At 49.0% G+C, this 22,717-nt stretch overlaps 1 protein-coding gene across 3 annotated transcripts in view; it reads left to right on the forward strand.

Annotated features, from left to right (window-relative positions):
- RIC8B (RIC8 guanine nucleotide exchange factor B) overlaps window positions 1-22,717 on the forward strand; it is an 85,445-nt gene that overhangs the window by 19,234 nt on the left and 43,494 nt on the right. For all 3 annotated transcript variants that reach the window (XM_074271488.1, XM_074271489.1, XM_074271487.1), the window contains exon 3: window positions 15,417-16,025. In XM_074271488.1, the coding sequence (XP_074127589.1) occupies window positions 15,417-16,025 (609 nt within the window). The remainder of the gene's footprint in view (window positions 1-15,416; window positions 16,026-22,717) is intronic.

Consider the following 22,717-nt stretch of genomic DNA (forward strand, 5'->3'; position numbering starts at 1 on the left):
GTTCAGAGCGGCTCCTGGAGGAGGTGCGCCTCTTCTGCATCCCTCGCCACTGACCCAGCCCAGAGACGAGTTACTCGGGAGAGGCCAGGAGTTTCCCTCCAAAGCAGCGCTTTTCCTCACCGGAGAAGCTTTCCTCAGTATGGGGGGGGCAGGGCTTTTGAGATTCACATAGGGGAAGCCCGGGTTCGGTTGTTCGCTGGGATTTGCCGGTCTCTTCAGTGCCCTGCACCTTTCACACGGTGCCTCGTTTCCTGACAGGCGTTCAGGCTTGCAAGCTACCACCTGGTTATCTCCGGTGATGACCCGTCCTTTTTCTTAAACCCTCACGTGCAGAGACTTAATTCCTTGGCTCGGGATGGCTTCCTGTCACGGGCGGGCCCAGGGGGAAGCGCCGTGCTGTCCTCAGCCCCCCGGCCTGTCCTCAGAAGGCCCATGCTGCTTTACTGTGACGTCTGCTTAAATGCCAGCGCTTCGGGAATCTCAGAGGCCCAAGCTGACTTTTTCAATAGAATATTCATGTAGAGTAATTGGATTGATCTGGAGAGTTCAGGGAATCCAGGCAGGTTCCGGTTTTAGACATCAAAGCTTTTCAGCCTTTTGATGCAGAGCAGAAAGAGAAGCTCAGATGCCAGACGGAGTGACGCAGATGATCTGTTCTCCAATGGAAGGGATGGAGGGAGCTGTTCAATAAATTATCAGGGGAAAAGTCCCAAGGTCGGGTTTTAATTCTCCCTGCGGGGACACAGTGTGTGGTCTCTAAGACCCGAGCATGCGGAATACTTCTGGAATCAGACTGATAATTCTTTGAGGATTTCCTCCCCTCCCCAATTAAGGTCAGGTGTCTTTTTTCCTATAAATTAGTTCAGCTTTTTTTTTTTTTAATCAACTTTGAAAATATATCTCCTAACAAAAAAAGAATTTCGACATTTTCAGAACTCTGCAAGTTATCAGGAACCTCGTACGAAATGCATAATTGTTCAGACAAATTACCCCCCTCATATAAAAGTTGAGAAGGACAGGAAATAGACGGAGCTACCACTATGTAGTATCTCGAAGGTGTGGGATAGGAGAAGTGCCGAGCAGTTATTGGGAATACACAGAGACACAATTAGCATCAGTACCTGAAAGCTCAGCTGCCTAAAGGCCAAGGCATCAAGTAGCACGGGGACAAGCGGCTCCCCCTCCGTCACCTCCCTGCATCCCGGCGCGGGAGCCTCAAAACTTGGGATTTCCACACAAAGACGTCAGCACAGTTTCCCAGGACTCATATGAAACCATGGGAGGGTATTCTTTGTTCAGTAGAAGCAGCTCTAATAGAAGGGGAAAGAGTCATGTTTAGTTGGTAGATGCAAAGGAGAAATTCCTACTGGACGGGGTAAACAGAAGAGAGACATACTCAGTGGCACATGCTCTCCCAGAAATCCCCGGGCCCAAGGGCGGAAGTCTAGTAGAGTTAAGCTTTTAGATAGAATCATGGGCATTTTCTAGCCCATTGGTCAGAGGGAAGATACAGATGCTGTTTTCTTAACACAAAGTGTGGATTCTGAAACTGTTACACGCATTTTCTTTTTCTTTTTCCCCCCTGAGGCTGGGGTTAGGTGACTTGCCCAGGGTCCCACAGCCAGGAAGTGTCTCCCTGGGGTCCTCCTGAATTCAGGGCTGGTGCTTTCTCCACTGCGCCGCTCGCTGCCTGGAACTGTTACATAACAGTAACACAACATTTGCAGCTGCTTGGCTATCTGGTAGAAATCTGATTCTCTCCGGCAGAGCATCTTATAAAGTTTTGACACGTCTCATAGAATGTTTCATAGGTCAGTAAGTCACATCAGCAATCTTTTAAATTTAATAATTTCGGATAATAATTATTGACTAAATTATTCATTCATTTTTAATTACTAAATGATCAAAGAGCGAGGCATATTCACTAGGGTTTGATTTTTATCAACAGGAAAAGCCTAGTTAATGTAGGAATGACGGGAATTTTGAAATTTCTATAGAAATACAGAATTTGTCTGTCTTTTCATGAAATTTTTTTTTTTTTTTTTTTGTCACAAATTTGTAATAAATAGCATAGAGAAATTTCAGTCGTAGGCAGATGTGTACCTAGACTTCAGGAAAGATTTCCACAACTTCAGAAGAAAGGTCGCAAAGTGACCTGCAGGGTCATATTTAGGAAATATACTGAAGATGGGTGAGAAGCATGAAAGTAATTTCTAACCAGTAGTAAATAGGCTTGATGGGCAAAATTGGGTCTTTTCCCCAAGAAACTAATGTGACTTTATTGGGAGCGTTTTTTGAGGTCAAATTGTTCAAAAATGTGGATGAGAGATGAAAGGATGAATACAGAAAAGTGGAACAGGACCTGTAAGAATATTGTAGGGCTAAGGCCTGGAAAAGCTGGACTTTGTTTCAAAAAGAAAAAGAAAAGGGAGAGGGGGGAAGGGGACAGCTACAAAAAGGACTTTTAATGCTATGCTTGGTGCAGAATGATCCACAAAGGAAGAAGAGGGCCATTGTTTAGGGGAAGTGATGTCATATTGAAGAGGACCGAGCTGGCTGAGCAATCAGATTGTTTACCTTCTGTCTTCATCTTCAAAAAGAACTGGGTAGAGCAAGCAGCATTAAGAGGGGCTTAAAGGCTCAGCCAGGTGAGGAGATCCAAGAAAGCACTTCTCCTTGAGCTTAAGTGCCCTGAAAACAGCGCCCCCCTTCCCCTAAGGATGCTCAAGTGACTTGTGGATGTGTCAGGGAAGCTGTGGGGGGAGTTGTCAGAGATCAGATGGACCCACCCCTCCTTGTTCCAGGAGCAAGACTGCCAGGGTGGTGAAGGGCCTTCGGTTCGTGGTGAAGGACAAAAGATTGCTTCTTTTTTATTGTTACTCAGAAAGAGAGAGAGGCAGAGATGGAGAGATGGGAGAGGGAGGGAGAAAGAAGACACAGAGTCAGAGAGATGGGGAAAGAAAGGAGAAAGAAAGAGGAAGGAGGAAAGCGGGGAAGAGAGAGACAACAGAAAGGAAGGGAGGAAGGAGGAAAGCAGGGAGGGAGGGGAAGAGAAAGAGACAACAGTGGAAGGGAGAGGGAAAGAGAAAGGGAGACACGGAGACAGATGGGGAGAGGGAGGGAGAAAGAAAGAGAGGAAGGAGGAGAGAGATGGGGAGAAAGAGGGAGAACGAGGAAGGAGGGGGAGAGACAGAGAAATTGGGAGGAAGGAAGAAAGGGGAGAAAGAGAGGAGAGTTTGTTAGGTGAAATAGCAAAAAACCCAGATCCTGCTGGGTGAAGGAATCAAGGCTGCTAAGATAGGAGCCCCTCTCCTCACGTGTTCCAAAGGAATTTACTCGTTTCCAGAGAGCACGACCAGAAGTGTCGCGTGAGTGTGGAGCAGAGGCAGACTTCAGCCTGATTCCAGGAAATCCTTGGTCATCAGAGCCGCCCCACAGTGCACTGCTGCTTCCCCCAAACCAGAGCCTTTAGGTCAGGGCTGGATGCCCACCTGGGGATGCCATGGTGCTTGTCAGCTCGGACTGTGCTGGCCGGCCTCAGAAACCTCCTTCTACTTTGAGGATTGTGATTCTGTGGTTCCAAATGAGGCTAAAAGTGGATTCTGATCGTGATGACCAGGGAGCACTCTGCTTCTCCCTAGCCAAATCCCCAAGCAGATTATCAAACCGTTTGCTTGGGAGTCCTCGGAAAAGAAATCCAGTCACTAGAGCCCTAAAAGGACTTATTAAGAAGTCATACCAAATTAACCTCATTTCCTTTCTAAATAGGATTAATAGATTGTAGAGAAGCAAGCGGAATAATGGAGAGAGAGAGAGAGCAGACCTCAGAATCTGGGAATTCGGGTTCAAGTTCAGCCTTAACTCATCCAGGCTGGGGAAATCTCTTATCTTCTCAGTGCCCCAAGATGCTCCCTCGGACTGCAAGTTGCAGAAAGAGTGGTGACCTGTACTTGTAAAGGGGACTCCTTTACTCGGAGTTCTTAAACAGATGAGACCATAGGGTTAAAACGAGCCTAAACTCTATCAAACTTAAAATGAGGTGATTCAAGGCACTTCCAATAGACTTGGGGACGGAAAGAACCGTCTGTGTCTAGAGAGAACTGTAGAGGCCGAGTGAAGATCAAAGCACACTACTTTCACATTGTTGGTTATTTTCATTTGTTTGCTTGTTTTTTTCCTTGTGGTTTTTTTTTTCTCCTTTTTGATCTGATTTTCCTCACGCAGTGAAGAAATAGGTTTAAAAGAACTGCATATGTTTAACCTATAATGGATTACTACTTGCTGTCTAGGAGAGGAAGGAAGGAGAAAAATTTAGAAGATTGAGAACTATCTTTGCATTTATTTTGAAAATTAAGAGCTAATTTACATATTTTTAAAACAAACTAGGGTTGGTACATTCTTCCAATCAAAGTCATGTTGGACTTGGATTAAAAAACTTTATTTGATACCATCTTTCATAAAATCCTAATGGGAAAAAGTAAATTAGAATGCATGGTTTATCAAACTGTTGGTTTGGTGGGGAGTTGGGCAACTTTGCCCAGAGAAGCTAATGGAAGGGTGTTCTCAGGTGGCTACCCCAGAGTTTGGCCTGTGGCCCTTTGGCGCTGAATGTTTTTACCAGTGAATGGGACCCAGGGCTGGTTAACATCAGATGTCAGTCAGGATTCAGAGAGATTTGCTGGACTGGAACAATGGGCCACGTTCCAGAGAAATAGGTTATCGATAAACATCAAATTTTGACTTGTTTTTTTTTTTGAAACCAACTCCCATGTACAAGTTGGGAATGACTGTTAAATCAAGTTCCTTTTTGGGGGGGGGGGTTCATGTTAATTAATTAATTTTGAAAATGTTTGGAATGATTTTGTTCATTCCAAGTTCTAGCCTGGGGAGTGGACCTCAGCTGCGTAAAGGGCTGCTATGGAGGGCTGACTTCTCCCCTGATGGATCCTGGCTGGGGGGACCTGCAGATCACCCTTCTTTTTTTGAGCCCCGAGCAACTCCCTGGGGGGTCAGTGGTGGAGTGGGAGCTTGCCCCTTGCTTCACCAGGCAGAACTTCCAGGAACTGCACTGGCGTTGGGAAGTCCCGGGAGGACTTTCCGCTTGGACTTTTGTGGCACTGACCCCCAGCCTCGTTGGAGACCCGGCTCCTCTCTGGAGGAGGGGCGGATGCCTGGGGAACCCTTCCAGCCAACAGGAGCGCTCGCAGATGTTTTTGTAATGATTCACAGCAATAGTAACATCACATTTTTATGTCGTGTCTTAAGATGTACAAAGTACTTCCCCGTCACACTTGAGATAAGCAGTGAAAATATTATTCTCTCTCTATTTTTAATGAGCATTGCTTTATGGATCATGCTGGGAGAGAAGCATCAAAACAAAATGGGAAAACCTTGGGAGAGAAACAGAAAAAAGAAGTGAATCTCGCATGTGTTGATTCACCTTCAGTCTCCATAGTTTTTTCTGGATGCAGATGGCATTTTCTATCCAAAGTCTATTGGGATTGCCTTGGGTGCCTAGTTATTTTTATTATTACCTTTTTTCTTTTTCTTCTTTCTTTTTTTTTCCTGAGGCTGGGGTTAAGTGACTTGCCCAGGGTCACACAGCTAGGAAGTGTGAAGTGTGAGTAACATCCAAAGTGAGGTGTGTGCCACCGAGGGGAAGGGACTTTGTAGGCCTGATTGTCCGGCTCCCTCGCCTTGCAGACAAGGGAGCTTGGCCGGGCCCGTCAGGAGGACCCGGAGCCCTCCACCTGGCGTTCTCCCCCCGACGCGCGCTCCTCTGTGCCCCGTGTGGCCCCTTGCTCTCTGGACGGCCGGTTTGTTTGGCTGCTTAGGACCACCCCGGCTCCTACAGCTCTGCAGTTCGCTGCTTCCAAATCCCTGTTCTTTCCGCCTGCTGCATCCCCTGAGAAACAAAAAAGAGGTGGGGGCTCGGACTGGCTGGAGGTGGGGCTGCCAGGAGATCAGTAAATGATTCCCCTTTCTGGGTCTTCGTTTCCTCCCCAGTAAATACCGAAGTCAAACCACCAGAAGTTCTTGAGGGCCATGAACTTGCTTGTGTTCTTAGTGATACGTTTGGACCCAGGACCTCAACTCCAGCAACCAAAAAATAAGGTCCCAGAGAACACAAGAAAACCTATAGGAAGCAAGGAAAGGCTGGACGGCCTGGGAACCAGTGGGTAGAATTTATTATCCAGGTTTTCTCAACAAATCCTCGCTCGTGTTCTGCTGTGAACATAACAATGTTTTTTCTGTACTCACTTTGTATTTTAAGTTTAAAATAAATTTTAATATTAGTAATATAATAACAAAAATATAATAGATGGGTTCCTTTTGCAACCCTTTGCCTCTAAAAACATGGTTCTAACATGGACTTCCTGGGCTTCACCAGTGACCAGAGGGGACGGAACCCTGACCGAGATGGCCGCGGCATCTTTTCTGCTGCTTCTAGATGAGAGGGGAAGGACGAGGATCTGGGTGGGGTGAGGGGCCCCCCGGGGTGGGGCAGGGGCCGAGCAGTCCCGTGTCAGTAACCTTGGAGCTGTGAAAGCTTCCGCCTGAGTTAGAGGGGCCCTCGGGCCCAGGCCGCCCCCTCACAAGGCCAAGTGCCCGAGCAGCTGGGTGGGGGCTGGAGGGAGGCAGCCGAAGGGCCGGCCCGGTTCTGAGGGGGAGAGAGCTGGGGGTGTCTGTGAGAGCGTGTGCGCGCACGGCTGGATGCGTTTGTCTTCTCATTCGTTTCCATGTAAGCTGCGTGTCTCCCATCTGTTTAAGGGGCACTTGTTGATGCCACATGTCTTTCAATTCCTAATTTAAGAGAGAGCTCACACAAACTTTATTATAAAAAAGGACTGCGCTTCTCTCCGTCTCCCTCCCCTTCTCTCCGTCTCTTGCTCTCCCTTCCTGCTCTCCGACTCCTGGAGGGAACCCAAATCTTGTGAGACAAACGATCCCTAGAACAGAATAAGGAGCAACAGGTGGTTAGCACTGTGGCCACAAGAGGAGGAAAACCCCAGACTGAGCCTTTCGGGAGACGGGAGCCCGGCCGGGGGTCACGATGGCACCCCCAACAGTGGACTGGGAGATGGCGTACAATGAGATTCGGGGGCATTTGTTGTTACTTTTTAAAAGACATGGACCAATGGATTGCTTTCCATCTCTTTCTCCCTCTCCTTATTTTTCTCTTCCCATCTGTCTCCCCATTTCATCCCTCACCCCCTCCATTTCTCTCTGTGTCTCTCTGTCTTTATCTCTCTTCCCCAATCTCTTTCCCACCTCCCAGTCTGTCTCTTTCTCTTCTCCCCCTCGCATTTTTTATCTGTCTCTTGGTCTCTGTCTGTCTCTGTCCCAGTCATCTCTCTGTCTGTCTCTTGGTCTCTGTCTCCCTCTATCTCTTCTTGTCTGTCTCTCTCTTTCTCTCCCTCTCTGTCTCTGTATCTCTCTCTGCCTCTCTGTCTCTCTCTCTGTCTCTGTCTCTCTCTCTCTCTCTCTCTCTCTGTCTCTCTCTCTTTCTCTCTCTCTCTCTCTCTCTCTCTCTCTCTCTCTCTCTCTCTCTCTCTGTCTCTCTCTCTCTCTGCCTCTCTCTCTCTCTCTCTCTCTGTCTCTCTCTCTCTGTCTCTGTCTCTCTGTCTCTCTGTCTCTCTCTCTCTCTGTCTCTCTCTCTCTCTCTCTCTCTCTCTCTTTCTCTCTCTCTTTCTGTCTCTCTCTCTCTCTCTGTCTCTCTCTCTCTCTGCCTCTCTGTCTCTCTCTCTCTCTCTCTCTCTCTCTCTCTGTCTCTGTCTCTCTCTGTCTCTGTCTCTCTCTCTCTCTCTCTCCCAGCGGCTGAGCGGGCTTCTTGGCGGCTGCGGGGCTGGGACGTTCCCATCCTCAAGCTCCTTGAGCCAGAGACCCCCAGGGGCTCCCTCCCTCCTGGGCCAGGGCCTGGCTGGGGGCTCGGTGCTGAATGATTAGTAGCTGCACGTCCTTGCTGGTCCCGCTGCTGTCTGTGCCCCCGGTGGGAAAAGAGCGGACCTCTCTCCTCCTTTACTCCTGGAGGCTTGGAGTGAAAATGAAAGTCGGCAAACAACAAACAAGAAAAGGTCTTTTTGTGGAGGCAAAGAAATAGACATCTGGAAATCCCCATCGGGGGGGCTGCCGAACAGGCTGTGGGGTACGATTGTGGTGGAAGACTGGTGTCCCGGGGGAAATGAGCAGCAGGTGCTCTCAGAGAGACTGGTGAGACTGGCGTGAACCGAAGCAGTCGAAGTGAGCAGAGCCGGGAGGCGTCGGACGGCGACAGCATGTGGCGGGAGCGCCTTAGCTACTCTCAGCAAGACGGCGATCCTAGACAGTCCCGAAAGATTAGGAAAGTGCCGTGTTCGGAGAGAGAACTGAGAGAGTCCGAGGACAAATCAAAGCGTTCTTTTTTAAAATAAATTTTGTCTGTTTTCTTTCCTAACTTGACTATTTTGTAAATGTTTTCATGACTGCACGTGACTTTTCTCATGAATGCTTTGCATCACAACTTGTAACCTCTATCACAGCGCTTGCCTTTTCAATGAGGAAAAGAAAGAGAGAATTTGGAACTCAACATTTAAAAAAAAATGTAAGAAAAATGTTTTTATATATAATTGGGAAAGAATAAATTTCCATATACGTGCAAAGATAGTTTTCAACATTCACCTCTTCAAAACCTTGTGTTCCACATTTTTCTCCTTTCCCTTCATTAAGACAATGTGCAGTTCTAAACATATTTCCAATATTCATGCTGGGCAAAAAAAGGGAAAAAATCAGATCAAAAAAGAAAAACAAAACAAACAAACACTAGTGTAACAAAAGGTGTAAATACTGTGCTTTGATCCACATTCAGTCTCCATTCCTCTCTCTCCATCACAGTGGGTCACTGCGGTGTACAATGTTGTCTTGCTTCTGCTCACTTCGCTTCATGTAAGTCTGTCCAGGCTTTTCTGAAAACAGCCTTATTAAATAAATAAGGGGGCAGCCAGGGGGCGCAGTGGAGAGAGCACCAGCCCTGAAGTCAGGAGGACCCGAGTTCAAATCTGGTCTCAGACACTTAATAGTTCCTGGCTGTGTGACCCTGGGCAAGTCACTTAACCCCAGCCTCAGGGGAAAAAAAAAGGACAAATAAGAAAGGAGAAAAAAAATTATTCCATGGTCCTGGACTCCCGTGCCGATCCAAGGCATCAGAACAGCTTCTGAATCCACTGTCCTGGATGTGCTGGATGGGCCCAGTTACTGAGAAGAGGGAGAAGGACCTGAGGAGAAACCATGTTTCATGGAATGAACTCTTGACAGGTAAAAATCAATGCTCAGTGGCCCCAGGCTCCTGCCGTTTCTGGCTGCCTTTGACCTGAAGCCCCTCCCCCTCCAAAGCCACGTGGTGCCGTTGGTTAGAGTTGTGTGTAAGAGTAGATAGACCGACCCGGGGGAGCTTTAGTCTTTGGCCTGTCTCCTTGGGCTGCTCACTGATAACTGAGGTCATAGAAGTCCCCTTTAGAGAAGTGGTGTGGTAGAGTGCAAGAAAGCCAGCCTTGCAGGGGCCCGGGTTCAAATTCTGTTTCTCTCCTTTACTAGCGGTGCGACCACAGTGTAGTAGTCAGCCTTGCGGAGCCTGTTCCCCTCCTGTTCGATGAGAATTAGCCCTGTAGAGTCTATCTAAATAGGCTTGTTCTGAGACTCCAGTGAAACAGTGGCGATAAAGCTCTGAGCAGATATTTAGACAGTCACAAATTGCCTGCTACTCTTTCTTTTTTCAGTAAACAGGCTTTTTGTCCTCCTCCTGCCTCTAGTCTCCTCCGGAAAAAAGTAAGTGTACGTAGTCATGCAAAAATAAATTCCCACAATGTGGGAAGAATAAATGCCCCACCATGGATGTCCGTCTGCCCCCTGAAGCCATCTCCTCTCTGTCTGGAAGTGGGGGGCTGGTGATCCTCTAGGATCAGGGCTGCTGTATAAATACAGTGCTGCTTATAGAGATCTTAAGCCTCCCATTGCCTGTCTTTGCAGCATCATTATTTTAGAAATTATCCTCCTGGTTCTGCTGGCTTTGCTTTGCATCAGGTTTCTCCCAAAGTGTTGCTCTGGTCATTCCTGAGAATACAGTCAGTCGTAGACCCCGACTCATCCAGCCATTCCCCACGCAACTGCTGCATCTGTTGCTTTTCTAAAGCCCTTGAATCCAGTCCCAACATTTCAGGAAGGGAGCACTTAGGGGCACGTGGGGAAACTGAGGCATAACTCACTTAAGTTATTCAGTTCCCTCTACTTCCTTTCATAAAGCAGGCTGCCGCTGTCACAGAACCTTTTAGAAATCAGCCCTGTCATTTCTGCTTAGTCTCCGATTCAGGGAAATTTCTATCTGTAATGTTCGAGGGTTTTTTGTTGTTGTTGTTGTTGTTGTTGTTGTTGTTGTTGTTGTTGTTGTTGTTGTTGTTTTTAAATAGACATAGATGCCGGCATTGCAGTCTTAGGGAGCCGTACACTGGGCGTAATTTCTCTAACTGTTGAGATGGAATTTCCCATCTACCCATGCTCTGTTCACTAGTGACCTTATGATCAGCTACGTATATTTGAAACAGCTGGAGTTAGGCTTGGGAGTCTTTGCTGTGAAACCGGTCTCTGATCAATATGATTAACAGCTAATCACTATCAATGATCAATAAGTTGGCTTTAGTACCGTGAAAGGCACTGTCGAGTAGTGGTTTTGATTTGAAACCAGATTTTTCTGGTTTTGAGACCGACGGGAACTGAAGCAAAGCGAAGTGAGCAGAATCATGGCCTGTATTTGAAGCCAGGATTTGAGTACAAACCACACCTCAGACTCCTATGAGGTGTGTGATTCTGGGCAGGATGATTTCTCCCCTCAGGCCCTAAATTCCCTCATCTTGAAAATGAGGGGCTCGTACTGGCTGTTAAAAAACGGCAGCCCCTCATTAGAACTGGAGGTTCTTTCTACCGCCCAACAAGGGGGGCAGGACCTTGAGAGAGGGTCCGACGCCCAAGGTTTTTGCCGCCCTCAGCCTGTCCTGTGTGAGCAGGGACACCTGGCTAGGACAGTAGTGGGAGGGCACAGAGAACGGGCCAGAGTTCACCTTCATCAAGGTTTTGATCCCCTGTCCCAATCCCCCGGGCCTGAGCTCCCTCTGCAAAGTCAGGGGCTGTCCAGTCCTATCCACGGGCCCTTCCAGCTCAGAAGCTGTCGGAGGGAGATTCCAAGGAGTGGCCAGTGAAGGCAGTTTCAGCCTTTTTAAGCAAAGTAACTTCCTCCATATGCAAAACCCTATTTTCAGTCTATTTTCAGAAAACAAATGGCCACACAGTGTTTGACTCAGGGTGAATAATTTGCCTGTCATGTGGGCGCTCTACTGTGCAGCCTTGGTTTCCCAGGACTGGCCAGGTCTGCCGCTCGCGCAGATCCTTCGGATACCTGGGACCCCCTCTCGCCCTTGGGACTCCCCGGCCTCTCTGCTCCCTCCCCAGGGGTTCTCTGGGACCCTTTACCCGTCACTGTTTGCTCCCCTGGAGCACAGGTTGGACCAAACCAACAGTTCTCCAGATGTGATCCAAGGACCCTGAGGCCCTTTCAGGGGCGAAACCATGTTTTAATATCTTAATCCAGTAAATAGCAAACAGAAGCTCTTCTGGGAGGAGAATTGCAAGATCATAAAGTTTGAGAACCACTAGTCCATTAAGATTCCCACTGGGTCAAGTTCCTTCTGTGTTCGTATTCCAGACTGATAACCAGCTAAGAATTCCTGCCCAGTTGCTAATGGGAGAGGAGAGGGAATCGCCACCCCTCCTCCCTTCCTTCCAGTTCCAGGAACAAATGTGCACTTTAACTTTGTTTTCCTCCAGAAAGAAGCCTTCCGGGCCGTGTTGGCCAATGAGTTGTGACTCAAATGGGAGATTTTCAGATGTGTGTCTGGGAGGGAATGGAAGGACTTGACTCTAGAACTATTGCTTTTCTCATTTTTTTTTTTTTTTTTTTTAGATTTTCTTTTTAAACAAATGTTCTTATATATGAACGTCATTAATATTCTCATTCTGAGAATTTCTTCATTTTCGACTCATCAAACATTTTTTGCACTTTATTGTATTTTATTTTAATCAATTACATGTCAAAATCATTTTCAACAATCGTTTTAATAAGATTTTTGAGTTCCATATTTTTCTTCCTCCTTCTTCCACTTTCCCCACCACTGATATAGGTTATACACATGCAGTCATGTTAAACATTTCCCACATCTATCGTGTTGTAAAAGAAGAATCGGAACAAAAGGGGAAAACGAAAAACAAAGAAAAAATCGAACTAGATGCTTCAATCGACATTCAGTTGCCTAATTCTTTCTTGGATGCAGATGGCATTTTCTCTCCTAAATCTATTGGAATTAGCTTAGATGGCCGTCTTGCTGAGAAGAGCTATGTCTGTCAGAGTTGATCATTCTACAGTGTTGCTGTGCACACTGTTCTCCTGGTTCTGCTCATTCACTCAGCATCAGTTCATGTAAGTTTTTCTAGGCTTTTCCGAAATCAGCCTGACGATAGAACTGTTGCTTTTTTCATTTTTTTTTCATTTTCTTTTTAAACAAATGTTCTTATATATGAATGTCATTAGTCTTCTCGATCTGAGGATTTCTTCGTTTTCATCTCATCAAACATTTTTTGCACTGTACAGTATTTTATTTTAATTTATTACACATAAATGTATTCAGCACTCTTTATTCAGCCTCAGTTTCTCATCTGTACAGTGAGAGGTAGGTGAGCTTTATCTAAATTCCTTCCTCACTGTTTTATGGTGAAACATCACAGGACAATGGGAAGAACATTGACTCTGGAGCCAGAGGATCTGAGTTCAAATGCTGCTTCTGATTCTTACTTCATTCTCCTCCTGCTTAACAGTAGTTAAGTTTTTCCAGTTACCATAGTTGTTTCCCCCCCACCTAATGGTATCTGTATTTACTCGTTTGTTGCGAGACAATTGGGGTAAGTGACTTGTTCAGGGTCACAAAGATGGGCCTTCCGACTCCGGGGCTGGGGCTCTATCCACTCTCTCTGTTGGGCCATCTAGCGGCCCCAGTAGTATTTTATTTGATTCTTACTTCTGGGTGACCTTGAGCAAACCATTCTCTTTCCTAGGCCTCGGTTTCCCCCTTTGTAAATAAGCTAGAGAAGGACCAACCACGCCGGTATCTTTGCCAAGAAAACCCCACGTGGGGTCGTGAACGAAACGACCCCGCGACAAAATGAATGGATGGAATTCGTTCCCATCCCTTGGTCCTCATTGGCGCTGATGGAACAAACCCTCACAGCAGCTCGGATCCCCGGCGCCGTCAGGCCAGGGGTTTGCGGAGCTGCCACACAAGTCGACAAACATTTGAGAAGCAGTTACTTTGCGCCAGCCTCGGGGCAGATCTTCCAGCCCCGCGCCCTCGTTTTACTAAATGAAAAGAGAGACTGGGAAAGGAGCAGGGCGGGCCCCAGTCACCGCTGGGCCTCTGAGCCCTTCTGCTCGCGCCATGACGTGTTTGTGCTTGTGCGCAGGGAAGGCATGGAGAGCACGTGCCAGTGGCTTCTTGGGACTGTCCTATTACCATTATAGTGCAGACTTTACATATAACATGTGACATAGGTTATAGGACTTGTCCTAGTATTATTTTTCTATACTATTATCTTGTGCCATTCTCGTGGCCCTCTGCGGTCGCTGGCGCCAGGGTCGGGGCGCGTTTCGCAGCAGGCAGAGCAAAGGCAAGCGGCCCATGCAGGAGCCTGCGGCGAGCGGCCCAGCCAGACCAGCCCCCGTCCGGGCTCTTCCTGCCTGACCACAGGTGCGCTGCGTGGCCGGAAAGGCTCGGTCGGGATTCCTTCTTCAGCCCAGGTTTTGTTGGGCACCCAGCGATCTGTCTGACTCCCTCTACTTTCTGAGCCGCATCAGCGAGAAACTGGAAGCCAGCAGAGGCCGCCCGAGCCGCGTCGGTGTGCTGCCGGTGTAGACAGAAGGCTTGCTGCTCGAAAAGTGACCGGAGCCAGGCCCTGCGGACTGTCCTGCAGATGAGCGCAGAGAGCCAGGGCAGCCGCCTCTGCTGGCTTCTCTCTGCAACAGAGCCCACCTTCCTTCCCTCCCCTCCCAGGCCCCATCCCCCTCACCCCCAGCTCCCCCTCCTGCTTGGTCAAGAGCAAGGCTGGTGAGGGTTTGCTGCACAATTTATCCATGGTTCTGTGCTGTCCTTTGTCTCATGGGGGTGAGTACTCACCCCCCTTCTCCCCCCAAACTCCTGGGATTTCTGGACATCAAGTCTCCCAAGCGTTTGCCTCAGTTTGTTCACCTGTGAAAATGGGGGTGATAATAATAGCAACCTACCTCACCAGGTTATTGCAAGGTTTGATTGAACTCACATAAATGAATGCCTGGGGACAGTGGGATGGCGCAGTGGGTAGAACGTCGGCTCCAACGTCAGGAGGCCCTGAGTGCGAATGCGGCCTCTGACACGTAACACTAGCTGTGTGACTCTGGGCGCGAATTTCCTCATCTATAAATTAAGGATGCTAACAGCATCTATCTGAGGGGGGAAATGGGTCATAGTTGTGAAATCTCAGTGCAGAATACATCAGTATTAGCGGTGATGCTGATATTGTTTAGGTTTGGGGAAATAGGGTAGCCAGAAATCCCTCCCTCCCAAGGTGGGACTTCTCCCCCCAGGGCCTCCTCCACGACGGGTGGCCGGCGCTCCTGGCTTCTGTCTGGCGGGGACGGCGGCAGTTGGCCAGCAGGAAGCAGCTCTGTTTTACCGAAAGGCCAGGAGCTCAGTGGGCCTTAGGACACAAATGACACGTTTTCTGAAACGTTCTCTGCTGAGCTTTTTCCTCTCTTGGAATTCCTCGCTGGAAGATCCCAGCCTGTGGGATCGAGTTCTTTGCTGAGTTCTGTGAGGGGGTGGGTTACAGTAGGCGCGGCGTTAGCCGCCGCCGGCCCCCAGCCCTCCCCCGCCTTTGGTCGCCGGGTAACCTCTGAGCACGAGCTCCGAGGTGGGGCCGGCCTTCGACCGGCCCTTTTGGCCTCCTGTGCTCCCGCTGGCACTGGTCGTGAGGCGGGAAGGGCCGTCGTGGGAAGAGGGGTTGGTGCTTCAGCGGTCTGTGTGTGGAAAGGCTTGCTTTATCTCTGAGAGGCGCCCATCTTCCCCAGTGAGGCTTGGGAGAACAGCGGGACCTGTAGTGCTCTCACTTATTCCGTGGGTAATTTTCCTTTGCGGGTTAAAACCAAGAGAAATGGGTCCGAAGTAAATGGAAGCGAGTCCGCGAGAGGGTCCTTTGACAGTGAGAGCCCTTGGCCGTGGCCGCTAACTTCAGCAAGTAAAAGTTACCTTTCAGAACCCTTTGTCTGAAATTCTGGTTTCGTTTTTGTTTCCTCTCGCTTGATTTTTCAGAAACTTTGTGAAGGGGTCTTCAAGGTCCTGGAGAAGGACATCACGACGTCCTGCCAAGTCACCTGCCTGGAGGTCCTCCGCATCCTCTCCCGAGACAAGAAGGTTCTCGTTCCCGTCACCACCAAGGAGAACATGCAGATCCTGATGCGGCTGGCCAAGCTGGATGATTCGGAGGCCTCCCTGGAGGAGGCGGCCCACTTCCCCGTCATCGTGGAGTCGCTGAAATGCCTGTGCAACATAGTGTTCAACAGCCAGATGGCCCAGAAGCTCAGCCTGGAGCTCAACCTGGCCGCCATGCTGTGCAACTTGCTGCGCAAGTGTAAGGACCAGCAGGTCATCAGCGACATTAAGTGCTTCGACCTGCGGCTGCTCTTCCTCCTGTCCCTCCTGCACACCGACATCAGGTCCCAGCTCCGGTACGAGCTCCAGGGGCTGCCCCTGCTCACCCAGGCCCTGGAGAGCGCCTTCAGCATCAAGTGGACTGACGAGTACGAGGCGGCCATCGACCACAACGGGCCGCCGCTGTCCCCGCAGGAGACGGATTGTGCCATCGAGGCGCTCAAGGCCCTCTTCAACGTCACGGTGGACAGCTGGAACGTCCACAGCGAGGTAGGCCGCCGGGAGGGAGGCCGGCGATGGCCGGCGGGTGGGCGGGCGGCTCGAGGGCCGGCTTTGGCTCCGAGGGTCTGAGAGCCGCTGACTCAGTAAGCTGCCCCGGGCGGCTTGTTTTATTACCTTGCCCCCAGCATGCTTTTCCTCCCTTTAAATATAGTTTATCTCTTGAATCTCTTGAAAAAAAGGTGATTAAATTATGGGCTGAAAATCCCATCAACCTGAGGATTCAGTTATGAAGTGATGAGGGTACCTTGTCTTTAAAAAAAAAAACAAAAAAAAAGGCTGCAGCCACTTTGAGTGTGGAGGAAGAGCATCCGCCAGACTGTGGGCGTCGGCAGAAGCGTGAGCAGTTGGGCGGGAACCGGGACGACTAGAGGGAGAGGGTGCGCTTAGCCTTAAAAAGAGAAGAGGGCCAGGAGCACGCTGGGCCAACTCACCAGCAAGCATTTATGAAGCCCCTGCTGTGTGCTGGGCTCTCCGCTAGCTGCTGAGAATATAAGTGGAATGAAACTCCCAGGGAACTTAGTTTAATGGGAGAGACAGTAAGTGCATCCACAACATCAGGGCCGAATGACTGAATGCAGGTACAGACGCCGAAGCTAAACACAAGCTCTCTTGGGAGGGGATGAGAGGGAGCCTGCATGCGTCTGGAAGAGAAGGATTCTGAGGGGCAGGGGCAAGGAGGCGGGCATTCCAGGCAGAGGATATGGCCAGTGCAAAGGCTTGGAGGCTGGAGGCGGCCACGTGTTCCTGTGTGAGGAGCAAGAGAAAGAAGGCTGGTTTGGCTGGGTTTCTAGTAAAGCTGGGAAGCTGCCTTGTAGAGAGTTCAGAGGCTAAACAGGGGACTGTTTGATTCTGGAAGCCATTGGAGTTCATTGGGAAGAGAGGGACACAGACAGATCTCTGCTTAAGGAGGACCATTTGGTGGCAGCAGCGAGCACCGGAGGCAGGGAGGCTGGTGCAGGAAGGGAGGTCAGGGTTGGTGAGAACTGGAATTATTAAGGTGGCTGAGACGGAGCTTTCACTAGAATCCGGAACTGGGAGGAAAGAGCCCAATGCACCTGGAGGTTCATTTCATCTGAGTGAAAGGGGAAGCTCCACCGTGGGGCTGCCCCAAGGTGGGGTGGCTGCTGCGGAAGCTCCCCTCCCTGGCCTCAGATCCCGGCGGCCACTTGTCTCAGGGGGGTGCCTGGTTGTTGTTGAGCTAGCTTCTAGGACTTCGGAGAGCGTTCTTTTCAGACTTAGGCTTTTTATCTGCAGGAGGGCTGACGTGGATTGTACCGTGCCAGTCTCTCTCGTGATCGTGCCCAGTTAGTCATCGTGCAGGTTGAACTGGAACTGGCTGGCCGCCAGCCTCTGATTCCCGGCCACGAGACAGGAGCGTGATTGTGCCCTGATTACTCTCTGGGCTTTAGCCCCTTTCCGTCATAAGCCAAGGAGCCCCCCTCGTGTTCTCGGCTCCATCAACTCCGGGCAGCCTGGGCCGACGTTTCAGAATGGACGTTGCCCGGTGTTCCGGACACTGCATGTGGTCCCTGGAAGACATTGCCAAGCAGCCAACGCTGCTTCGGTGCTTGTCACGTTAGTGTTGTACTGGTATATCCTTAGCAAAGAATGGTGCTTTGTGATTACATTAGTATATGATTATATAGCCCTCATTACATTCCCCTGTAAGTGTTAGACTCTTCTCCTTGTTTCTCTCATTCACTTCATTCAGAGTCATTTCTTAATTCCTCTCTGCCCCCATTGCCCTTGTCCCCCAGTCCCTGGAGCCCTTTAAATCTTGGCTTCAATGGCCTGGCTCAGTTGATCCACAACTACATGTGGGCTCTTCTTATCCAGAGTTTAGGAGTCGTGCTCGCTGTGCCCCTGTCACTGCTCACGATGAAGGGGCTGCTTCTGCCCGGAGGAACAGCTCAGCTCAGGAGTATCTCAGAGTAGGTAATGGGCTTCTGGGTTTCGAAGCCCATTTGCATTTTCCAGCCACACACTTGAAGGCACCTCCCAGCAGCTGCAGGGATAGCCATGGCACGGCCGAGGGGAGGGGCCTGGGGAGCCCACAGGAAAACAGACACTGAGGGGCATTTGAAGTATTGAGTGTCCATGTGTATCTGGGGCTTTCTGCCGTTGTTCATCTGTGCATCATTGATCTTGGGATTGTGATTATTGACATTAGCTCTCTTTGCAGTCACATCGTGCCCTCTGGGTCTGCTGTTTTAGCCTGGCATGCAAAGCAGGAAGGCCCCTGTGGTTTCCAGGACACGCAGGTGCATCCTAGAGGCATGTTAGGGCCCGTGTGGCCCGGGCTGAGCCATCCAGAACCAGATAGAAGTGTCGGGGTGGAACTGGCCCTTGTCTGAAACAGTTTCCTAGAACACTAAGAGATGAATGATTTGCCCGGAGCTATCCAGCCAGAATGTGTCAGAGATGGGTCTTGAACCCGTGATTTTAAGGTCAGTTCTTCTATCCCTTAGAGCACATGATTTTAAGGTCAGTTCTATCCATTAGAGCACACTGCCTCTCTAGCGATACAGAGGCGAGTGTTTGTTCTGCATCTGCTCCATGCGGGGCACTGCGGATGGAAGGGCAAAGGACAAAGTAATCCCTCTTCACAAGAAGCTTCCACTTTAATGGGGAGACGAGCACTTACGGGAGGAAATCCAGCATAAAAACAAAGTGCTTAAATAGCCATAAGTTTAATAAACCTGAGGTAGTTTGAGAGGAAGGCCACTGGCATTTAGGGGTCAGAAGATTCAGCTCTTGGTTTTTTTGTGATTTGTGTTTTGTTTTCAAGATGGATGCTACTTTTATTCTCATTTTATAGTTTTGTTTTGTTTTTCAATTAAAGCTTTTTATTTTCAAAACATACACCTCAACATTGACCCTTGTAAAACTCTGCGCTCCAAATTCTTCTCTCCTTCCCCCCCCATTCCCTCCTCTAGATGGCAAATAATCCAATATAACATAAACATGTTAAAATATATGTTAAATCAATATGTGTATACATATTTATACAGTTCTCTTGCTGCACAAGAAAAAATCAGATCAAAAAGAAAAAAGAAAATACAAGCAAACAGCAAAAAAAGTGAAAATGTTGTGTTGTGATCCGCACTCGGTTCCCACAGGCCTCTCTCTGGGTGCAGACTCGCGCTCTTGTTTGGACGATGCTCATCTTCTGTAGGATCCCTGAACTCCAGGAGCCAGCGGGAGGAGGGGCTTGAGGCAGACCTTGGGCTGCGTCACATTTCTTGTTTCATTTCATCTCTTCCAAAACATGCTCTTAATTTTTTATGAATCTGCTATATCGGACTGATTGTAGACAAGAGTCTGTGATGGTGGTTTGGTTCCAAAACAATTTATTGGTTGGTTTATTGTTTTATTGATAACTCCAGCTGGTGTTTTGAGGTGTACGTTTTTATAATGGGGATTTTAAAAATGTCCGTCCATGAAATATAGTGAGCCCCTGATGTATAAGCCTAACTACCAGGCCAACTTTTCATAAGTATTCAGTAGATTCTAAATTTTTCACAATTTTTTCTAAAATTTTCAGAGTCTTCAGTGATGGATGGTACTATTCACACTGTTTCTTTGCATAATTTACATTGGTCAAAGCATGCGTATGGTGGAAATTTGTAATTTCCTGTACAGTGCTTTTTTTCTTCTATGGAGCTATTCCAGAAAGTTCCAGAAAATTTTGGAAAATCAATCATGGAGTCTGGGCTTCTTGAGTTTATCTGATGACAGTGCCTTGGTCCTACATTGCTGTCCTTTTCCATAGACAGACCTGCTTGATTCAGCCATTCATTCACAGTTTCTTTGGCAACATAGTCCTGGCTGAGTCTGTGCAGCTGTCACCCACAGGCTTTTTAATACCAATCTTGGATCTTGGTTGTTTCGAAGCCGAATTGAGACTTGGCTACATTTGATGAATCCAGCGATGTAAGCCTGTGTCATCCTTTGCGGTTGCCTTGTGAAAGGGTATCCGCTTGTTCCAAAAGCATTTTTGTAATTTTGTTAACCTCTTAATGGTGGACTTTTGTTCTCCTCTGAAGAGTTTCCAGCAGGTAACCTATTTGGTATTATTGATTTATTCTGGGTGTCTTTTCTTCTTTTGGTATCAGAACTCAAAGCAGCTCCTCTTACTCCATCTATGTCTTTCAATCTTTTTTTTTTTTTTCCCCTGAGGCTGGGGTTCAGTGACTTGCCCAGGGCCACACAGCCAGGAGGTGTGAAGTGTCTGAGGCCGGATTTGAACTCGGGTCCTCCTGACTTCTGAACCATGGCGCTATCCACTGCGCCACCTGGCTGCCCCGTTTCCCTCTTTTTTACAAGCAGAGACAGCTACCGGAGAGTGGTGCATCTTTTGTTAGTATTAGGAGTTTTTGTTGTGATGCATCCAGTTCCATCTTAAAATTCCAGAGATTTACAGTCGGACTGATGATACTTAGATGCGAGTTGCTTTACACGTGTTCGTTGCCTGTGCTCTGATTTCAGGATGCCAGTGAGTCTTTTACATGTTCAGTCACTCTCTTCTTGTAGTTTTATTCTTGATTAGTTCTGCCTGAAAAAGACCCGAGGCATTTTGTAGGTATCGCCTACATCCGTGGGTTCGCTGCACCTCCGGATTCGAGGCTTCAGTCTCTTCTCTTTCCTTGAAATAAACTCAGAGTTTTTATACTTATCGTATCCAAACGACATGTTAATATCATGAGAAAGAAACTTCAGGGGGTACAAGAGCCTTTTAGTCTGTTTTAGGTGGAACCACGGAGATGCGTCATATGGTTAATACCTTGTTCCGGCTCAACGCCTTCCATTTGGAAGCCATATCAAATTCCTTTATATTAGTTGTTCCTGACATTATCGCGCTGGGGGGGGGGGGTGTTTTAAGTGGGGAATAACGGGTGGTTTGTGCATGGCAGTCTGACAGGTGGTCGCACTGCATCGTGGGGGTTCTGAAGAAGCCTGCGTGGAGTGAACTTTCACCCACTAGGAGCTGGAGGCCTGGGGGGGGGGGGGAGAGCTGGAGCACCGGGTTCTGGGCGGAAGAAGAGGGAGGGAAGCTCTCCCCAGCAGCAGCGTGGCAGGGAGAGGGGCAGAGTGCAGTTTGATGTGCGGGAGAGCGTCTCGGTGCGGTGAACTTCACTTGGGTGGGAGCAGAGACAGCGGCGCCTTGAAATTACTCTGTTTTATTGAATCTCATCTTCTAGTTGGGTTCATGATCAAACTCCGGAAGGATTTTGGGGAACTCCATTTTAACACTTTTTCTTTTTCAGAATCACTTAAAGCTTCCTCTTTTTTTGCCATCTCTTTCATTATTAGATAAAACTTCTAGTGATTCCATTGGGAAAAAGTGTCAGGGACCTGAAATTCTTCAGCTTTTTCTCCTTTGTATTTTGCATCTCCTCCCTTTCGTCTCTAATCTTTGCTAAGCAATGCAGTTCATTTTTATGATTGCACTGGTCACGAGACAGTGCTGTACGACTTGGGGTGAGACACAGTGGTCCGAAGCCCATTCTGCTGGCTGGGGAGGCCTTGCCCGTTGTGCTGGCCGCTGACCCCGGTCGGTGTCTCTTGGAGCCTCATGGCTTGCCCGCTTCAGCAGTGCCATCTGCTCCAAGCCATTTCCAGCAGGTGGTGGAGCTGCATTTCTGTTTCGTCCTGAGGATTTTGTCTTCTTGCGTACTGGAACGGGACGGAGATCCTCTTGCTGTGTCCTTTCCAGGCTGATCCTCCGGGTGCCTTCCCCTCTGTTCCTTTGACCCTTAGGAGAAAAGCCATCACACTGCTCACGATGGCTGCTAGCCCCGTCGGGGGTGCTCTCGGAGCCCCATCGCGGGTGCCCTCGGAGCCCCATCGCGGGTGCCTCGGAGCCCCATCGGGGGTGCCCTCGGAGCCCCATCGGGGGTGCCCTCGGAGCCCCATCGGGGGTGCCCTCGGAGTTCCATCGGGGGTGCTCTCGGAGTCGCATCGCGGATGCCCTCGGAGCCCCATCGGGGGTGCCCTCGGAGCCCCATCGGGGGTGCCCTCGGAGTCCCATCGGGGGTGCTCTCGGAGCCCCATCCGGGGTGCTCTCGGAGTTCCATCGGGGGTGCTCTTGGAGTCGCATCGCGGATGCTCTCGGAGCCTCATCGGGGGTGCCCTCGGAGCCCCATCGGGGGTGCCCTCGGAGCCCCATCAGCCAACATTTCAGGGTCCCTGCCTTGCCCTCAAGGCCACTATAGCTGCTTGGGGCACATCACTCTGACTGGCATCCCCATTCTTTGCCATTTGCCCACTCCATCTTGTGTCAACAGTGAGGGAGAGTCTGAGAGAACTACTGTTGCTAGCAATGTTGTTAGTATGTTTCTTCTCCAGTCCGGTGGGACTGAAAATCTCCAGGTGGCCCTTTTCCCTCAGCTGGCAGAGCCCTTCTTACTCCTCATGCAATGTCTGACCCCCTGGGGCTACATTACAGCGTGAAACAGCTGCCCTTTGAACAACTAAAAACTACCCTAGTTAGGAGGATTTTTTTTTTTTTTTTTATAATGACTGCCATTTATGGAAAAAATATGATAAATTCTTATCATAGTTCTAGTGTCCATAAACCTTCCTCAGTGCGATTTTTAAACAATTCTTTTATTTTTTATTCTTTCTTTCTTTTATTTTTTTCCCTTGAGGCAATTGGGGTTAGGTGACTTGCCCAGGGT

This window comes from Sminthopsis crassicaudata, chromosome 5, assembly GCF_048593235.1.
Source record: "Sminthopsis crassicaudata isolate SCR6 chromosome 5, ASM4859323v1, whole genome shotgun sequence".
NCBI classification, from domain to species: Eukaryota; Metazoa; Chordata; class Mammalia; order Dasyuromorphia; family Dasyuridae; genus Sminthopsis; species Sminthopsis crassicaudata.